Source organism: Neomonachus schauinslandi, chromosome 11 (genome assembly GCF_002201575.2).
Source record: "Neomonachus schauinslandi chromosome 11, ASM220157v2, whole genome shotgun sequence".
Taxonomy (NCBI): Eukaryota; Metazoa; Chordata; class Mammalia; order Carnivora; family Phocidae; genus Neomonachus; species Neomonachus schauinslandi.
The window spans coordinates 4,493,091-4,510,393 of record NC_058413.1 but is presented as its reverse complement, the minus strand read 5'-3'; the positions used below and the strand labels follow the sequence as shown (position 1 = coordinate 4,510,393).

Sequence of the window (17,303 nt, the reverse complement as noted above, 5' to 3'; positions counted from 1 at the left end):
CACACACACACACACACACACACACACACACACACACACACACACACACACACACCCCCTTTCTTTTGTTGCTTAATTACACAAGGAAAGCAGTCTGATGATGGGGGAATCCAGCCCAGCTGCCCTCAGGAGGGAACTGGCCTTTCTAGGGGCAGGGAAACCATAGGAAACACTTATTTAAGGGTTACCCATTCGTCAAATTGAGAAGGGGAGCAAGACACTCACAAGTCCACCTGAAGACCTGACACAGGAAATCTTTCCCACGGTCTCCCTTTCGCTTAGGGCCTTCCGCTTTTAAGGCACTGGGTTTTGAAGACTTGCACGGTCAGTAAAACTAAAGATGGGGCGGACTACGCACTTCCAACACAGGGAGGCAAATACAGGCTACCAAACCGGCTGATGACACAGTTACCCACAGTGACAAAAACTGTTTCCAGAAGCACAGTATCTCCGTTAGTGCGTTACACATGCGTCAGCTACGAATGGTTAACCTCTCCAAAACTCGACCACTTTCCTCTCTGCACAAAAGCAGCTCTGCTAAAAGGAAATGCCCCTAAGTCCCAGGTCTTGGGTCACTCCCCGAGGAAACGTGCCACTTGCATGTCCAATGTGTGAAGTCACAACCCCACTAATCCCTTCAAGAGCTCAACCATATTCTCGTCCCTCAGTCAACACAGGCAGATGCAAAAACTTTTGGGGAGGGGGAGCACTTTATCAAAACATTCCCAAAGTCAGGACCTGCCAGGAAGTAGTTACACTTCACGTGGTGGAGACCTGCTGTTCTATAAAAAGAAAAACACCAAACCCTCAATGGAAGGAAAACTTCTGAGTTTTGTAGAGCAAATTTGCATCCTGAACTACAATCAGGATCGACAGCTAATTTTCATTTGGTTTTTCATCGGAAGAGCTCGTTTTCCTTCACGACGGCTCTAGCGGAATTACTTTCTGGAGTTGGCGCTGGACCCAAACAAGCTGATGATGTCAGTCATTGCTTGTTTCAGGTGCTTCCCAAAGCGATGCGAGTCCTTTCGTGTGAAGACAAAAAGCGAAAACGCACGTTACAACATGGAAACCCCCACGCTTCAAGCCTTTACACTTGGAACCTGACTCAAAGAACAAAAGTTCCTTTTTTGCCAGTTCTCTGGGCTCTGGCTGAATGGCTTAATCACTAAGTTACACATTCTGGAGAAACGCTGCGGGTTCAAAGAGATAACAGTTTCTAAGTTCACATGAGTGTCGTCTTGATGCAAGGCTTCCCCTAACATCAATGCATCACATAAAGCACAATAAATAAGTGAATTCCAATCCTCTCTGCTAACGGTGAACTTGGCCGTGCTTTCAGGGGATACACAACGTGGAAAGGCAGAATAGAAACAAGGATTCAGGGTGCCATGCTAGGAAGGAAGTCACGTTTTCCACTCCCACAGAACATTGCAGGCCCTGCGTCATCTTATATGCGTTCTCCTTAGCATGTGCGCGCTGACCTCCATCCACCCTCCAATATCAGAGTCTGAGAATTATATAAGCACTCCCACGTGAAGATTTAAGACCATCGCTATAGGCAAAGACAAACGTTTGCAACCAAATAAGATCATTTCTTTAAAATGAGGTTAAAGAGGGGCGCCTGGTTGGCTCAGTCGGTTAAGCATCTGTCTTCGGCTCAGGTCATGATCTCAGGGTCCTGGGATTGAGTCCCATGTCATGCTCCCTCCTCAGAAGGGAGTCTGCTTCTCCCTCTCCCTCTGCCCCTCCCTGCCCCCCGTTCATGCTCGATCTCTCTCTCAAATAATAAAATCTTAAAAAAAAAAAAAAAATTAGGTGAAAGAATTTAAAAACTCATTTATTGAAAATGTCCAAACTGAGTAAAAGCATATAGTCAAACTTCTATTTTCTGTCAAATTAAGGAAAAACATGTCTGTCAAATGAAAACGGAAACAGTAAAAATACTCCATCTTTAGGAAAGGGGGCTTCATTTTGTACTTACGGTCTCAGGGCTGGAGAACTTGGAAGATATATGGAAACTGATGAGGTTCTCTCCCACGAGGATGTATGACACGCCATAACCATCGTCGGCGACCTACAGAACCAGGTAAGATGAAGTTTAACCTCGGGGAACGAGAGGATGTGGAAAGGGGACTCTCTCACATTTTACAGACAAGACAGTGTAAACACCTGCATTAATCATCTGCAGAATTCCTCAGGGTGGGTGGGGGTTAACCAACAAGGAAACGAGGAGTGCTCAGAGTCCACGAAGACCCACAGTGGAGGTGGACGGGCACGTCCAGTCCCCAGATATACAGCTCCGTGTATATCTACACTCAGACACTTACTGGCCCGAAGCCCCCTCCACTGGACACATATTCCGGATTCCTCTCCAAATCAAACAGCTCCACCTGCTGCTGAGGAGTCTGGCTGGTCGATAATCTCCACGGCTCAGATAAAACCTATTGAGTAGAACAAGGAGATTCTCTAATGACACTTTTCCCACTGCTGTCCTCTTCTGTCCCTGCTCAGCCCCGGTGGGAGACAGGGAGAGGCTCGCTGGGTCTCCGGGCTGTCTCAGACGCCGGAGGTCTGCGTCCCTGATGGCCTCGCTGGCTCGGGCCAGTACGTGCGCAGAGAGGGCATCTGGCCTGAAGGGGCCAACGCCAGCAGAAAAAAGGGGGCAGATACACGAACTAAGATTCAGAAAGGGGGCCGTGCCCTGCTGGAGCTAATCTTTAGGAAATTTTCAAGCTGCTTGTTCAACACAGCATTATTTAAAGTTAAATTCCATACCTTAAAATTAAATAAACTGTATTAAAAACAAGAGTGATAAACACTCAAGGGCTCATCACTTCCTAATTACTCGAGTACACCTTACAATGACCCAAGCTTGAGGTCATTTGCGTCGAGGAGGTCAGGAGGATACGTCTGACACACAGCATTCCTGGGGGACTGAAGGGGCACAGCACTAAAAGCACAGCTCAGATTTGATACCGTGATGACAGCTGAGCCCGAAGACCCACTGGCGAGGCTGCCCTGACTCACTCTCAGCTTAGCCAAGAAACCTGGGCGAGCTGCCACTATAGCTGCAGGGACTTACTTCCTTCAGGAAAGGGGAATCCACGGCCAGGTATTTGGACACCACGTAAAGACAGAAGAGATGGCGGTCGATCCCAGAGCCAGTCATTGCGAGTCGGTACAGATGCTGGTGCTTCTCAGATGCGATCTGGAACAACCTGAGCCTCTGCTCAACCTGAGCAACAAAGGGTGGGAGAGTCACGTCATGCAGGATGGACCACATGAGCCTTCTCTGCAGGGGCCTGATGGCACCATTAAAGCAGGCGACTGGGGGGTCTCCGGGAGAGAGTGCCAGAGCGGAAGCCCCCCCGAGCAGCTGCCCCCTCCCCAGATCATGCTGCCGACGGGGCAACCCGAGGGAAAACCCGAGCCCCGAGCCTGTGGGGGGAGCTTGGGTGTGGGCAGTGGGCTCCGTTGACCCCGAATAGAAGGTTCCATGGCACGGTTCCAGGCTCCTCACCCACACACCAACTCCCATGCCTCCCCATGCCATGTGAGATTCTAGTGCAGACTCCTAGGGAGTCCAAGCTGATTCGCAGACATTACAGAACCGACGCAAGTGTTAACCTCTCTGTGTGTGTCCCGACCCCGTTTAGCTCCCTTGAAAAGAGACGGGGAGAGAAGCTGAATTCGGCACCCCCGGAGAAGGTGTGCACAGGACCTCCTCAGCCTGGAGCCAGCTTACCGTCTGGGTGGGGTCCACCATGGCGAGCACAAAGTTGCACGACTCAGCGGTACAGGAACGCACGGTCTCCGTCCTCCCCTCTCGGAAGAGCCGGGTCATGGAAGCCTCGTACGTGAGGCAAAATTTGCCCATGTCCTGGGAGAGGAAAAGTATTTTAATACAAGGCAGGGCCCGCTGATAGACTCTAATGCACAAGAAGGGATGGGTTACGGTCAGCTTTAGCTTTTAGTCCTCATCAGTCTTCACACGGGGTTGTGCAACAGGCAGACGGAGACATCATTAGCTTTGGAAAGGCCCGGGGGTAGGTGGGAGGGGTCAGTTTCTGGGTAGCCCAGGTCCTATTTCCAGATGCAACTGATGCACAATTTCCTGAGCTTCACACACCTACTCGAGTGCAGACACACTTATGGAAGGGATACGTGACAAGATGGGCATGCAACATTTGGAAATTATTCAAAGACACAAGGTGTTGGCAGGAAATATTCCATCATGTTTGGATGACAATGAGGATGACCCAGGAGAGAAGGGACAGGTGAGGAGCAATGTCGCCCAGCAGGAGGGCAGGTGGCCAGCTGCCCCACCGGACAGGAGCAGAGGGGGGCGGCTGTGGGGAAGCGGGGGTACGGTTAGGAGGTCTCTTTGGAACGCTCTCGTTTTCTCCATGAACCAAGAAGAAGGCTTGGCCTGCTGAGGCTGGGGAAGCAGGGAGAGGCCGGGAGTCAGAGTGAAGGCGTGGGGAACCAGCACAGAGGGGCATAGAGGGGGCTGCCCGGGGGCCCGCCAGAGTCAGCACTCAGTAACTGGAAGTGGAAGAGGCAGGCCCTTGGGGTTTGTCTCCAGCCACACCGGCCTCTTGGGTGCAGGGCTGAGGAGCCCATGCCCAGTGTGGGGGAAAGGGGAGGGCAAGATGGGCAGAGGCCCCGTGGGGTCCGGGGACTAGAAGCGGGACAGGATGACAGAAGAGGTAGCACCTGAGGCTGAGCCCCTGTAGGTGACAGGAGGAAAGCTCAGCAGGGGCTCCAGGGAGAAGCAGCAGGTGGTGCAGGACAGGGTCCGAGGAGCACACAGCGTCCCGCCACATGCGCTATGGGAGGAAATCACCTGCCAACTGACCCCAGCCGCCGGGCCAGCTCCAAGACACCCAGGTTCCCAGTCTGGACGGGAAAGTGGCCCACAGCAGTCTGTGGACCCCAATTCTTCCTGACCAGACAACGCCTCTCAGCGTCCAGGCCCTGCTGACCCCAAGGGCACAGAGGACACCCTGTCACCAGCCGATACGGTGAAGCAAAACCCAGTGCCAGAGTCAAGGCTGAAGTTCCCGGTGAGCGGGCCATGCCTGGGAGTGGCCTTCGGGGCTCTGTCCCTCCCCCAGTCCTGCCTGTGAAGTGACGAGGTGAGCAGGCCACGGGGTGAGGAACACAGGCCCGGAGGTCTCTGACGAGCCACCGCTGACTGCCATCCACGCGCGGCACCCCCGACGGAAGCCTTCCACGCTGCCCCCGACGCCCGGCACAAGGAACCACCAACTCACCACACTTCTTCCACACACCAGTCATTACTTTTCCCTTGGGTGGGCTCCAAGAGGGGCTCTAACTCCTCATTCTATTCTATGTAGAGTGAGAATAAGAATAGAACAGGTAAGCAGGGGGGTCCAGGTGATTCGTCAAATATGCCTTTCAGAGAACTTCCTACCAGCTGTCGCCGGCGGGCAGGTTCAAAGGGGCGCATGACAAGGCAATGGGGGGGGCAGGAAGAGAAGGAGCTATAAGAGAAAAGTAGAAATCTGGCGTTTTAGGCATTCAATAAACGTTAGCTTGGGATACATAATACACTGATTTATGCGAGGTCCACTTTCCAACACCAAACTTTAATTGTGTCAGTGGTCAGCACAGTCATGCATTGATACCCATAATTTTGCAAACGATCGTCTAAAAACCTCTTGGCTAATGCACTGCATATTAGTGTGCTCAGCCCCGCCCCGCCCCCGTGAGAGCCAAGCCGGGTTGCACCTGCAGCCCCACTTCACCTGCCGCAACCAGCCGCCATCGGGAGAACACCTCCAGTTTCTAATGAGCCGGATCAAAAGACATGGTCGGTGGAGATATGGACAGGAAAAGGTGTGAGAATACAAACCAGTCACACCCTGGGATTGCGGCCCCGGGGCTCGGGGCTCAGGGGGGTGGCATGTGGAATTTTTCACCTCTAGTTTCTAAATGAAAAGTAAACATGGCCCCAAAGCAGAAAGCAAATAGCTGTAGACTAAAATTACGATCCCCGCCAAGTGTCTTCATTCAGTCAGTCACCACTTATTTACAAATGCCTATTCCTCTGTGGCTAGCACGTTCCTGGCACTGGGGACCGATCACGTCCCTGCCCTCAAGGGGCAAATGTTCTAATGGGAGAAATGGGGTTACAGAATATTACACAGTGATAGGTGCACTGAACAGAAACAAGGTAGGGTGACAGAAGAGTGAGGGGGTGGGAGCAATTTTAAATAGGAGACAGGGGCACTTGAGCAGAGACCTGAGCAACCACGCCTCGATCTGGGAAACAGCAACCACCAATGGAGAGCAAGTGCAAAGGCCCTGAGGTAGGTATGAGCCTGACATATTTGAGCACAGCAAAAAGGCCAGTGTGGCAAAAGCTGAGTGAATGAGACCGGATGTGTTATGAGAGAAGGTTGGAAGGGCAGACAGGGATCAGACCAACGGTCACTAACCTTCGTAACATGTTAACTTGGAAGGGAAAAATAGATATATTTTAATGTCTACTAACCTCAAACTCAAATACAGCTTTTAGAGGCACAGCCAACAAACAAACCACAGTAACCGCCAACAGTGCGGTGACTTTGAAGAGAAAATCATAGCTATCTGCACAACAAATTATGGTTGTTGCAGATGTCCCAAGATACCATCTATGCTTATCATGACTTCAAAATTACAGTAGTCATTAGCTCTGCCACCATAAATTTAGTGCATAATTACACTCACTGCGCCACTCATTTACATTTAATATTTTGACGTGCATTTTTACTAACTGATTACCTTTGTAATATCTATGTATTTCCTTTAATGCTTTATAAATGTTATTCTGAGATGGGCTCCCCAAGGCTTTCCCAAACTGCCTATAGGGTCCAGGGCACAGAGAAGGGTCAGAAGCCTGGAAGAGACCCCCAGGACATGCAGGACATCTGGATTTATGCAGAGCCAAGGGTAGGTCCTGCAGCTCTGAGCTGAGCAGAGAAGGGTCGAAGCCACAATTCCACAGAGCCACGTCCCTAACGCAGTTGGTGCTCAACCGAGCCTGCACGCAAGAACTTCTGAACGGAAAGATCTGCCTCACATTTTTAATAATAGGTCATCTCAATACACTGACCCTTCTTAATAGGTTGAGTGCTCCGTGAAGAACTGACATGGGTGGGGGGAGGAAGCAGGGTGGAGAATAAAATCCTGATTATTTCCAGCCTGAGGGTAAGGAACAGCTATAAGTCCTGAAAACAAGTGATCTGTAACTTTGAAAAAGTAACTTAGGGTTTCTTAAAAAGCAATCGTAATGCACCTTGTGCAAAAAACGTGAACAAAGAACAGTGTAAGAAAATAAAGATCAACCTTCACAGCCCCTTGCTGTATTCTTCATCAACTCCTACTAGATTTTGCACAGTTTGATAAAGCAAGAGCTAGGACACGTGTTCCGTAACATAACAGGCAGGTAGCAAATATCACAGTTTTGAGGGCCAGGTAGGCGGTCTCTGTGGCACCTGGCCAGTCCACTCAAAACACCTGTGAACAGGCCCTCCACACCGAGTGTGACTGAATGCTAACAATACGCTGAACTTACACTTGATATTCACACGTCATGAAATAGCATTCTTTTTGTTTGTTTGTTTTTCAATTATTGAAAACACAGTACCATTCTAAGCTCAAGGGCCATGTGAAAACAGGTGAAGGGCGGGATGTGGCCCGTAGGCAGTTTGCAGATCACCGTAGTAAAAACTCAAAAGTTTCACGTGGTGTCTGATGGCCAAATGTTCTCACAGAACACGCTACACATACATTTAACCATCACACACAGTCTGTTGTGCAAAAATACAATTTAACACGTTTCATGCTGATAACCTTTTCGACTGATTCAAACTTTTACCAAGAGGTATGTTTCAGCTCATCTTTGTGAACCTGTCCATAAAGGATACAATTCTCAAGGAAGAATTTGCCTGGGAAATGGGTATACTTTCAGGACACACATTTCCTGCTGTATGAGCCCAGTGGCCGCACGCACACTTCCCTAAGTTCCCCTGTACAAACACGGAATTGAAAGAAGACCTTTGCAAATCACAGAGGCAAAAATGCAGACTTTCTTACGTTGCACTTACCGGATTCCTAGCAAGATTAAATTTTCCACGTACATTCCCTAACAATTTGTAGTTTTCTGCTCTCGTGAATCACCAACGTCTGCTCTGACTCCATTTTCCTACTGGGCTGTTTATGTGCTTCCCAAAAGGAACCACTTAGCCAATTTTTCCAACCCCATTCACTAATCGACTCATCCCCTCCCAGTGATGTTAAATCCCGCCTTTATCCCAGAGAACGGCCCAGTGCTGCACCTTGCTCATTACTAGACTCTTCCAATTTCTACATTTTAGGCTTTGGAAGAACAAGGGCCCACCTTGTTACTTTTATTTTTCAGAATGTTACTGGTTATTCTCAAACGCCACCTCTTCCAAATGAACTTGAGGATCAGTCGCTTGAGCTCCCTTCCCAAAATCATCTCCGGACCTCAGACTGTGTCCACACTGGACGTGTGAACTGGGCACACTCGCCTCTGTGGGGTTGCGACTTTCTACCCAAAACCAAAGCCTTGTCTCCCTGTTGGAGACTGTCTCTGCCTCCCTCCCCAAAAGTCCCACCTGCTTTATAAACGTATGCCTGGATCCCAGGCTCCTATCTCTGGTTCCCATTCCACTTGCCCTACTGTACTTTCTACTTGGCCAAGTGCTAGACAAGGGAGATACTGGTCTTTGTAGAATTCTGCTCCAGGCTCCTTCCTGAGCAGCCTCCTTAATTACAAAAGCTTTTCTGCCGTCTCCATCTCCTGAGAAGACATACTGATCCTCCTCCTGCCCAATTATCCCATCAGCTGCAGTCACTGTACTTACAGAAAGGCCTTTGAGAACAGTGGAAAGCAGCCTCATCCTTGCTTTAATGGGGTTACTCACATTTTCACCTTTAAAGCCATATGCTGGCTACTGATACATGATGCTATTTATCATGTTAAGGAAACAGCTCCTGTTACTTAGAGGTGTTATCGGGAATGCGTGCCAAGTTTTTAATGTCTTTCTAGTATCTGTCGAGACGATTATCCTTTTTCTTCCCTGATCTAATAATATAATTTGATCTGTTACTGGATTTACTAATACCAAACCATCCCCTTGTTGCTGGCACCATAAGCTGCTGCTGGTGATTACACGTTTCCTACACTGCTGGATTCTATTTGCTAGTATTTTATTTAGCTTTTTTGTATGTACATTCATGAGCAAAACTGGTCTACGGCTCTTTTGCACCATCCCTCCAATTAAGACACGGATTCTAGAACCAGCCTGCCTGGATCCAAGTTCAGCCATGCCACTGTTGAGTTGTGGGTCTCAGGCAAGGGAGCTCACCTCCTCGTGCGTGAGGCAGAGATGAGAAAGGCCCCCTCATTCATCCTCAGAGCTCCTGCAAGGCACTCCGCACCACCTGGGCGGCTCTATGCAGCTCCTTATCATGCCCAAAATGAAGCTGGCTCTGGGCATCAGCCAGGCGGCCCCTCACTTTCGGAACCCTCTGGAACCCTACACTCCTCCAAGCAACGAAGCTGCTTCTAATCAGATTCATGTTGGTGGGCGGCTCTCCAACTTCTGACTTTCATCATGGGGACTGACCTCCTCCTGGCTTACGTTATCTTGGGTCAGCATTACTAACTTCTGTCGCTGCAGAAAATAATCGTTTCGAGATCTGCAAATGTATTACCACGGAACCTGCTGTTCTTTTACGAAAATCTTCTCTGTATCTGAGATGGCACCTCCTTCTATTGCCCGAACACTGCGTATTTACATGCCAAGTCTGCTCAGCAATTTTTAATCTCAAGCTTAGTAATGCTAAGATCCAATTCCTCCATCTAGTTACTGTATTTATCAGTCCCCTCGCTCTATCGGACAAAGAGCTCCTACGATGGCCGCGCTTCTGTCCAATGGCTCCGCGTGCGTGCACTCCGGTGAGTATGTTACTTGGGAAAAGAAAGCTTCGTGATTTGATCATCTTTGTTAAGAACTACCGTAGAGGCACCTGGAAGTACGATTTGGGCCTACCTATCCCAGTTTCTCTGATTTTAACATTCTCTCTTCTGCTGTCCTGCATCTGTGTCTTTTCTTGACTCGCCCCACCCCCGCCGAGAGGGGATCTGCTCAGCACACGTCCCATCCCGTCTGTGGCAGAAGGCCTGGACCACGGCAGGACTATGAGCAGGCTGTGTCTCAGCCACTGGCCCCCGGAACAGGCGTCCAGCCTTCCCTACCCCCGGGGCAAGTGGCTCCAGGCACATGCTCAGGACCCTGAGTGCTTGTGACGAAACCCCGGGCTCGTACCTGGTAATGCGCCAGCTGGAGAGCAAGTTGGACGAAGGCATCCGGGCTCGTACGGCACTTCTTGATCAGCCCTTTACCAAAGGTATGGAATGGGAAAGAGTGGAAATCCACGTCATTTGCCAGAATGTTGGCGCTGTTCAGGGAAGTCTCTATCACCTCTTGACACTGGAGAAAAAAGGAGAAAGAGGTATTACTTACTGGCCGGTGACACACCCCGAAGAGGCGAGATTTTCGTGCAGCCGACAGGGCTGTTGCTTGGAAACACACGCAATCCAGTTTTCTTCCCGGAGCCACAGTCCGGGAGCAACAGGGCCCCGGCTCGCCCAGGAGTGCCGGGGTGACCTGAGCAGGAGGAAGGCCGGTGGGGCACTGCCGATTCCTGGTCTGAGCGCGACCCCACAGGGCATTCCGCACAGTCCGCTTTGTTTAGTATTGTGAAATCCACTGTGGCGACCCCAGACCAAATTTTAAAAAACAAACGAGCCGTGGTACGACCATGCCATGGAGAGGAGCTCCCAAGCCACGAGAGAACGTGGAGGAACCCTAAACGCATGTGACTAAGGGAAAGAAGCCGGTCTGAAGAGGCCACGTTCAATAGGATTCCAAGAATGGGACATTCTGGACGAGGCAAACTGTGGTGACCGTGACAAGATCCCTGGGCGCCGGGGCGTGGGGGGGGGCCAGGGAGGGACAGGCAGCGCCCAGATCCGGGGCAGTGAAACTGTTCTGTGTGAGGCTGGACGTGGATACAGGTCACCGTACATCCATCCAAACACCAAGAACGCGCACCGCTAACTAACGCTGAACCCCACGTCAGCGATGGGCACGTGTGTGTGCTGGGTCGGGGGAGGCGGGTAGGAGGGATCTCTCTGGACTTTCCGCTCAATTGTGCTGGGAAACTACAACCGCTCGAAGAAGTCAAATCTATAGAAAAATTTTGAATACACGGTGACCAACTTGGTCGGGTACAAGGACCCTCAGCCCACACGCCCTGGCAGCAGCAACACCTCTGAGGAGTGCACACCGGCCCCGGAGATGCAGGACAGAAGGCCTGGCTAACACGGTAGCCCCATGCATGGCATTTTCTACTTCGAGAATCACTCCTCGGGCCTCAGGAGTGACCGCTTGGATCAGATATGCACGAATGTGGTATTTCCAACCCTAAACTTCCTTCCTCAAAACGCTTCCTTTTATTGAGCGGCCTGTGTATGAAAATCTTTAAGAGAGACAGAAATGATAAGTTAGTGATCTCAGAGTATTTCCACTCTAAAGGAAGTGACTATGTTTTTTCACTTTTTCACTGTGACGTCCAGCCAAATCTGAGCTGGAAATCTCGCTGACAATCTTCGCCAAAACTTGAAGCAGAACCATTTCCCGGGGCCCCTGAGACAGCAGGAGCTGTGACAAGCAGCTCCGTGGCCCCTGCACGGACACAAGTCCGTGTCCGTGGCCTCCAGTTGAGCTGGTGCACGCGCAGCAAGTATGCGGGGGCAATCGGACTGTGACGGTTCGCGCTCATCCCCCACGCCAGGTTGTTCGGACTCACTTCCTCCGGGATGTCCCACTGCAGCCGTGTGGGGTACGGAATATTCGGGTTGGGGTCGCCCTTGCAGTGCCCGTCCTCCGCATAACCCAGGTGAAAGGAGTCCATGGCCAGGACATACTGTCGCAAACAAAAAGACACACGCGTCAGATCAGAGAAGACTATGGTCAACAGTGTTACCCCAAGCATCTTTGAAACGACCTCCAGAGGAGACAGAACCTTGCTCTTCGAGGAGATGTAATGAAGACTTAGCAGGAGCGACTCCTGGGGCTAGCAGTGTGCTTGTTCGCACCTGACATGCGCTGCACAGCCACCTAACGTGGAAGTTCTTATTTCCATTGTAGAGGGGAGGAAACCGGACACGGGGAGGCTCCGCGGCTTGCGGGCTGGCGAGCAGCTCGGCCAGGACTCCAGCACCGACGGAGCCTGCTTCCAGGTCCCGGGTGCCCGCTGGGTGTCACCCCCCCAAGTCTGGAAGGCAGGCCCCGTTATTCCCACTGTGTAAATGAGGAGGCCGAGCCTCCCGGGGGGGGGGAAGCCGTGCCCCCAGTTTTCACACTCCCCGTGAGCCAGGCCCCGGGCACAACTGTGACATGCTCTTGCGCCCCACGGGGCACCCATACCAACACTCAGCTGTATATACCGAGCAGCTACTAAGGGCCAGCACCCCTCTGAGCACCGGTGAGAGAACAGTGAACAAAACAGACCAGAATTTCTGCCTTTCCTCAAAACGTTAAACGTGGCCACCTGACCCACCCAGTCCGCTCCAGGGTACACACTCGTGAGAGATGAAAACATGCACTCACGTAAGACCCATGCACGAATGCTTCCCAGGGGCAGTGTTTATGGTCGTCGGAATGTGGAACCCATGCACCGGCCAGAACACAGAGAGACAGAAGGTAGATGTGTGGTTGCCCAGGGGGGGGGGGGGGGGGGGGGGGGAGGCGGAATGAAAATGTCCTAAACTTGGACGCTGGTGATGGTGGTATGACCAACCACCTTGTAAACACCCCAAACCCAGCAAATTGTGTACTTTAAGAAGATGAATTTTATGGTATGTCAATTATCAATTATATCTCTGTAAATAATAATCTTTTTTTTAAAAAAAAAAAAAAAAAAGGAACCCCTGCACTCAGGGAGCTTACATCCCAGTGGCAGAGGCCAAAAAAAAAAAAACCCACAAAAAACCAAAACCACACCCAAGTCCGGCTGGTGGCCCTGCCGGATGGTGAGGGGTCGGGGGCTCCAGCGCGGGGGCGCGTGGAGGCGGCCACGTGTGTGCGTGTGGTCGGCGTCCATGCGATCTAAGCAAGCGAAGGAGCCAGTCTATTTGTGTCTGAGCCGCTCTGCATCAAAGCCCCCAGAGAGTCCAACACACTGAAGCTTCAGAAATGCGTCGGCAGCAAACAGGATCCAGCTCTGACCAGATTTATTCTTGACTGGCTCGCCATGAGCAGACCAGCTCCCGTTTTAATTTGGCTCGGGGCTCCATGACAAGAGAGTGCGGGTCAGTCCCATCTCTGTGGGGAGCTCTTGGGGCCTGCGTCCCTGGAGCCACAGGCCATTCTGTCAGCTGCCAGGAACAGGAGTGATCGCCTTGGACTCACAACGCAATCCCTTTACCCTTATCTCCTCCAGAGCACTTAAAATAGAAGCACGGCCTTGTCAATGTGCAGATTTTCCACCTGGTAAGTTACCCTGTGTAGCCCCGGCTGCCCGTGGCTCGGGTTCCGTCTCCTTCACCGAGAAAAGCTGTCACTCAGAACATCCTTGGAACAGGTGCAGCAAGCCTGGACGACTCTGCTGTGTAGACTGACCCCGTGTCTAGCTGCTCTGTCCAGGGGCCGAAGGTGGCTGGATCTTCACCGCATCAGCAGATGGGCGGCGGTGAAGACCCTTCTGAGACTTGACCGCTTTTATCGTATGTTTGCGTCTTGGGACCATACCGCTATCTTAAAGACTGTAAGTAATGCTTTGTTTTCCCTGTCTATGCTTTTTCCAACATTGAAGACCTCGCTTGGCTGAAGGAACAGCAGGTTAGGTTTTGCCAAAGCCCCAACCAGGTATAAGACGGTCAAGAGAAGTCTTGGAGTGGGTATCAGGCACTCTTAACCCAGGACTGGGAGAAGGCAGGGGAGGGGCCTGGAGGGAATGCGGTCAAGCTGAGGCCTGACGGGGCCCGTGGCCAGGAAGAGTGTTCTGGGCAGAGGAGGGGGCGTGTGCCAAGGCCCTGCAAGAGACAGCAGGACATGCTCTAGGATTTGTGTGGCTCTAGGGCAAAAATGGATAGAATGTTTTAAAAATAAACGTTGAGATTCAAAGCCTTCACAGAAATTAAAAAGAAGAGGAAAACAAAGGACGAGGTCGTGCGTTAAGATGTCTTTACAAGTTCACTACGATTTCATCATTTCAGGTCCTCAACCGAGCTCCACACCCTGTGAAGGACAGTGGGGTCCTCAGCCTGCAGTCCTAGGGATGTGGCTCCCCCAGATGCAACAAATTTAGGTCACGTTACTCACTCCATTTACTAGAGCAGCAGAAGACTGCAAAGTACAGGCTGAGCATTCAGGGTAAATTTCAAAGGGCCTTGTTGCTTTCACAGAAAGTTACCTTGAGTTTCATCAAATCAAAATACAGAAATTTCTGGATCAGGTCCACTGTTGACAATCCCGGAGTTTAGAAATTTCTTCAAACAAGAACCATGGCGGATGAGTTAAGAAAGCAAAACCTTCCTTCAGTTGTTCGTGCCAAACACAAAGACAGTTCCAACAGTTCAGGGAGAAATGGATTTTTCAAAATTTAAAGAAGTGGCAGCGTTGATCCAACACTGCATTTTAACAAGCTGGTAGAGGGACCGGCTGATAGGGGTTTGGCGGTTTTTAAATAACTTGGTAATTCTGAGAAATAAATGATGTGGTTGCATTTTTATCAACCAGGATTTTAATATGCTTGCTTCTAGTGCCGAACACTTGGCACATGGGAAAAATCTCGAAAACATAGCAAAGAAGAAATGGTTTTGCTTTAGCTCTGCCCTGGAGTCCTCGCACGAGAGCCCACTGCCATTCCATTACTTTGGTTCTACCCGGAGATGGCATTAACTGTGTTTCTATTTAAGGAAACTAAGTTGTAGGAAATGAAGACACAAAGGCCTTTTGTTCAGCTAATTAACGTTACATGAAGTGCCGACGTGCGGTAAGAAACCTTCTATGATCAGACGGGTATCACACAATGAAACGTGGTCTGGGGTCTGGATTTGCAACAGCAATTTCCACACTCACGTCAAAGCTGCCACCACTCACCTCCCACAGGTGTGCGACAATGGGCGCATCGGCCCAGGAGTGCTCGGCGTTCATGCCTATCTTCCCGTTTTTGAAGACAATGAACGTGAAAGACTTATCGAACCACCTACGTGGAAAAGAAACGTTCATGGGACTTAACTGTTTAAAAAGACCAAGTCAAACGAAAACCACGTACTTGTCTTATTCAGGATGGGCTCCTCTGTCCCCACCCCCCAAACAGCGGGCCGACACTCATAAATCTCCGCAGAGAGTGATAATAAGAGCACACAGGGAACTTAGATCAGTCACTTCCCTGTTATCAGACACAAAGATAAGCAGAACAGACTATGTTATTCTAACATGAAGGGACCCACAAGGCAAGCGCAGGGAGCCGGGAGGCCATGCGCCCGCACACCCCTACCCTGGACTGAGCCTCACACCCCCCTGCGGGGCAGGCAGGACCGCTCTGCAGACAAGGGAAGGGAGGCTCCAGGTCAGTCATGAGCTCAGGGAGCAAGCCAGAGCCGATACCCAGCTCAGCCCCGTCCACCACCTTCTCCTGCCTGGATTCCAGGCGCCGGCTGCCACTCCTCTGACCAGCGCCTCCGATCGGAGATGGTCGGGCACGGAGAGAGAAAAATCTCAAGTCTGCTGCTTGAGGGGTGTGTGTGTGTGTGTGCGCGCACACAGAAAAGAGAACCAAAGTTGTGTTTTTGTGCAAGCCTTATTCCTTCAAGGTAGAGACACAGCCACGTTACCTGTCAAAACACCTGCCGTGTAGGAGAGACTTGGCGTAGCTGTCCATGGATGCATCCGGGTCTTCCTTCCTGTACCCTTGCTCGGTTTCATCGAGCGTCACGAAGAACGCTGCCTTTTCCACGGCATCAAGGGACTGCTTGTTTTTCCCACGCCCAAAATAGGCTTGGCGACACTTGGCCCAGGGTACTCTGAAACAAGGGTTAGAGTCAAACCTACAGGAATGTGGGGACATCTTACATGTGATGTTCAAAATAACGACGTTTTTCACAGTTTTGTAGGAATTTAAGGGGGAACTGCATATTTAGGACTCTGTCTGCAGCGGGTCAGCACCACCCGTCGGCAGGCGCTCCAGAGCAGAGCACAGGCACGGCGTGCACCTCTGTTCACTCAACGCCAGACGGGCCACAGGAATGCACACTTTGAGCACAGCGACCTGGGGGCGGTGGCCCTGAGACAGGGCTCCCCGCACCCGCGCCAGGGTCCATCCTGAAGATGTTCTGGCAAGTGCATGTGAGCACGTTCCCTCCTGCCCGGCTCTGCTCCAGCCCTTGTGCACGTGCTAGCTCACTGACCAACACTACCACTCCCGCCTTTCAGAGGGAGAAACTGAGGCACAGAGATGTGGTCACGGCTACTCTGTGGCAGGGGGAGCTTCAAACCCAAGCTGTCCTGACCAGGTCCATACTGCTAATGCCCACAGGACATCCGGGGGCTAAGGGGCAGCCCTGGGAAGGGGATTCTTTTCATCCCACCTTTCGTGGGATACAAGGAGCTGACGTGACACCCACTTCCTGAGAGTTGTTCCAGCCGTGGCTCCTTTGATTGCTCCGGGACCCCTCACTCGGGCCCTCCTTTGGTCCTTCACCCCACCCACCCTTCCAGATCGGGGTCATCTGGCCTGTCTCCTGTCCTCTTCTCTCCCCGAGCACTCTGCCGAGACAGCCTGTGGTGCCAACACCCCCATAAACACCAGGGTCCCCACACACACAGCTAGCCGGGACCTCTGTCTTCACTGTCTGCCAGGGGCCACAGGGACAGCAAGGATGGCTACTACGCAGCTCGTGCTGCGTGAGGGGACAGGAAGGTGACAGGCCAGCATATACACTCGGCGTCTATGAGAAGTACTCAGGGCGGGGGGAGACGCTCATGTATACACTTGGCGTCTATGAGAACTGCTCAGGAAGGGAGGAGACGCCCATGTATACACTTGGTGTCTACGAGAAGTGCTTGGGGGATGAGACGCCCATGTATACACTTGGCGTCTATGAGAAGGGCTCAGGGGGGGTGAGATGCCCGTGTATACACTCGGCGTCTATGAGAAGGGCTCGGGGGGGTGAGATGCCCATGTATACACTC

At 51.4% G+C, this 17,303-nt stretch overlaps 1 protein-coding gene across 4 annotated transcripts in view; it reads right to left on the bottom strand.

Annotated features, from left to right (window-relative positions):
* Positions 1-6: 6 nt before the first annotated feature.
* The window catches only part of CPT1A (carnitine palmitoyltransferase 1A), a 34,556-nt gene continuing 17,259 nt past the window's right edge, over positions 7-17,303 (bottom strand). For all 4 annotated transcript variants that reach the window (XM_044919727.1, XM_044919728.1, XM_021685589.2 and 1 more), the window contains 9 exons: positions 15,947-16,135; positions 15,210-15,315; positions 11,914-12,030; positions 10,368-10,532; positions 3,749-3,883; positions 3,086-3,238; positions 2,331-2,444; positions 1,985-2,077; positions 7-1,025 (listed from right to left, as the gene is read on the bottom strand). In XM_044919727.1, the coding sequence (XP_044775662.1) occupies positions 939-1,025; positions 1,985-2,077; positions 2,331-2,444; positions 3,086-3,238; positions 3,749-3,883; positions 10,368-10,532; positions 11,914-12,030; positions 15,210-15,315; positions 15,947-16,135 (1,159 nt within the window). In that variant the 3' untranslated portion in view covers positions 7-938. The remainder of the gene's footprint in view (positions 1,026-1,984; positions 2,078-2,330; positions 2,445-3,085; positions 3,239-3,748; positions 3,884-10,367; positions 10,533-11,913; positions 12,031-15,209; positions 15,316-15,946; positions 16,136-17,303) is intronic.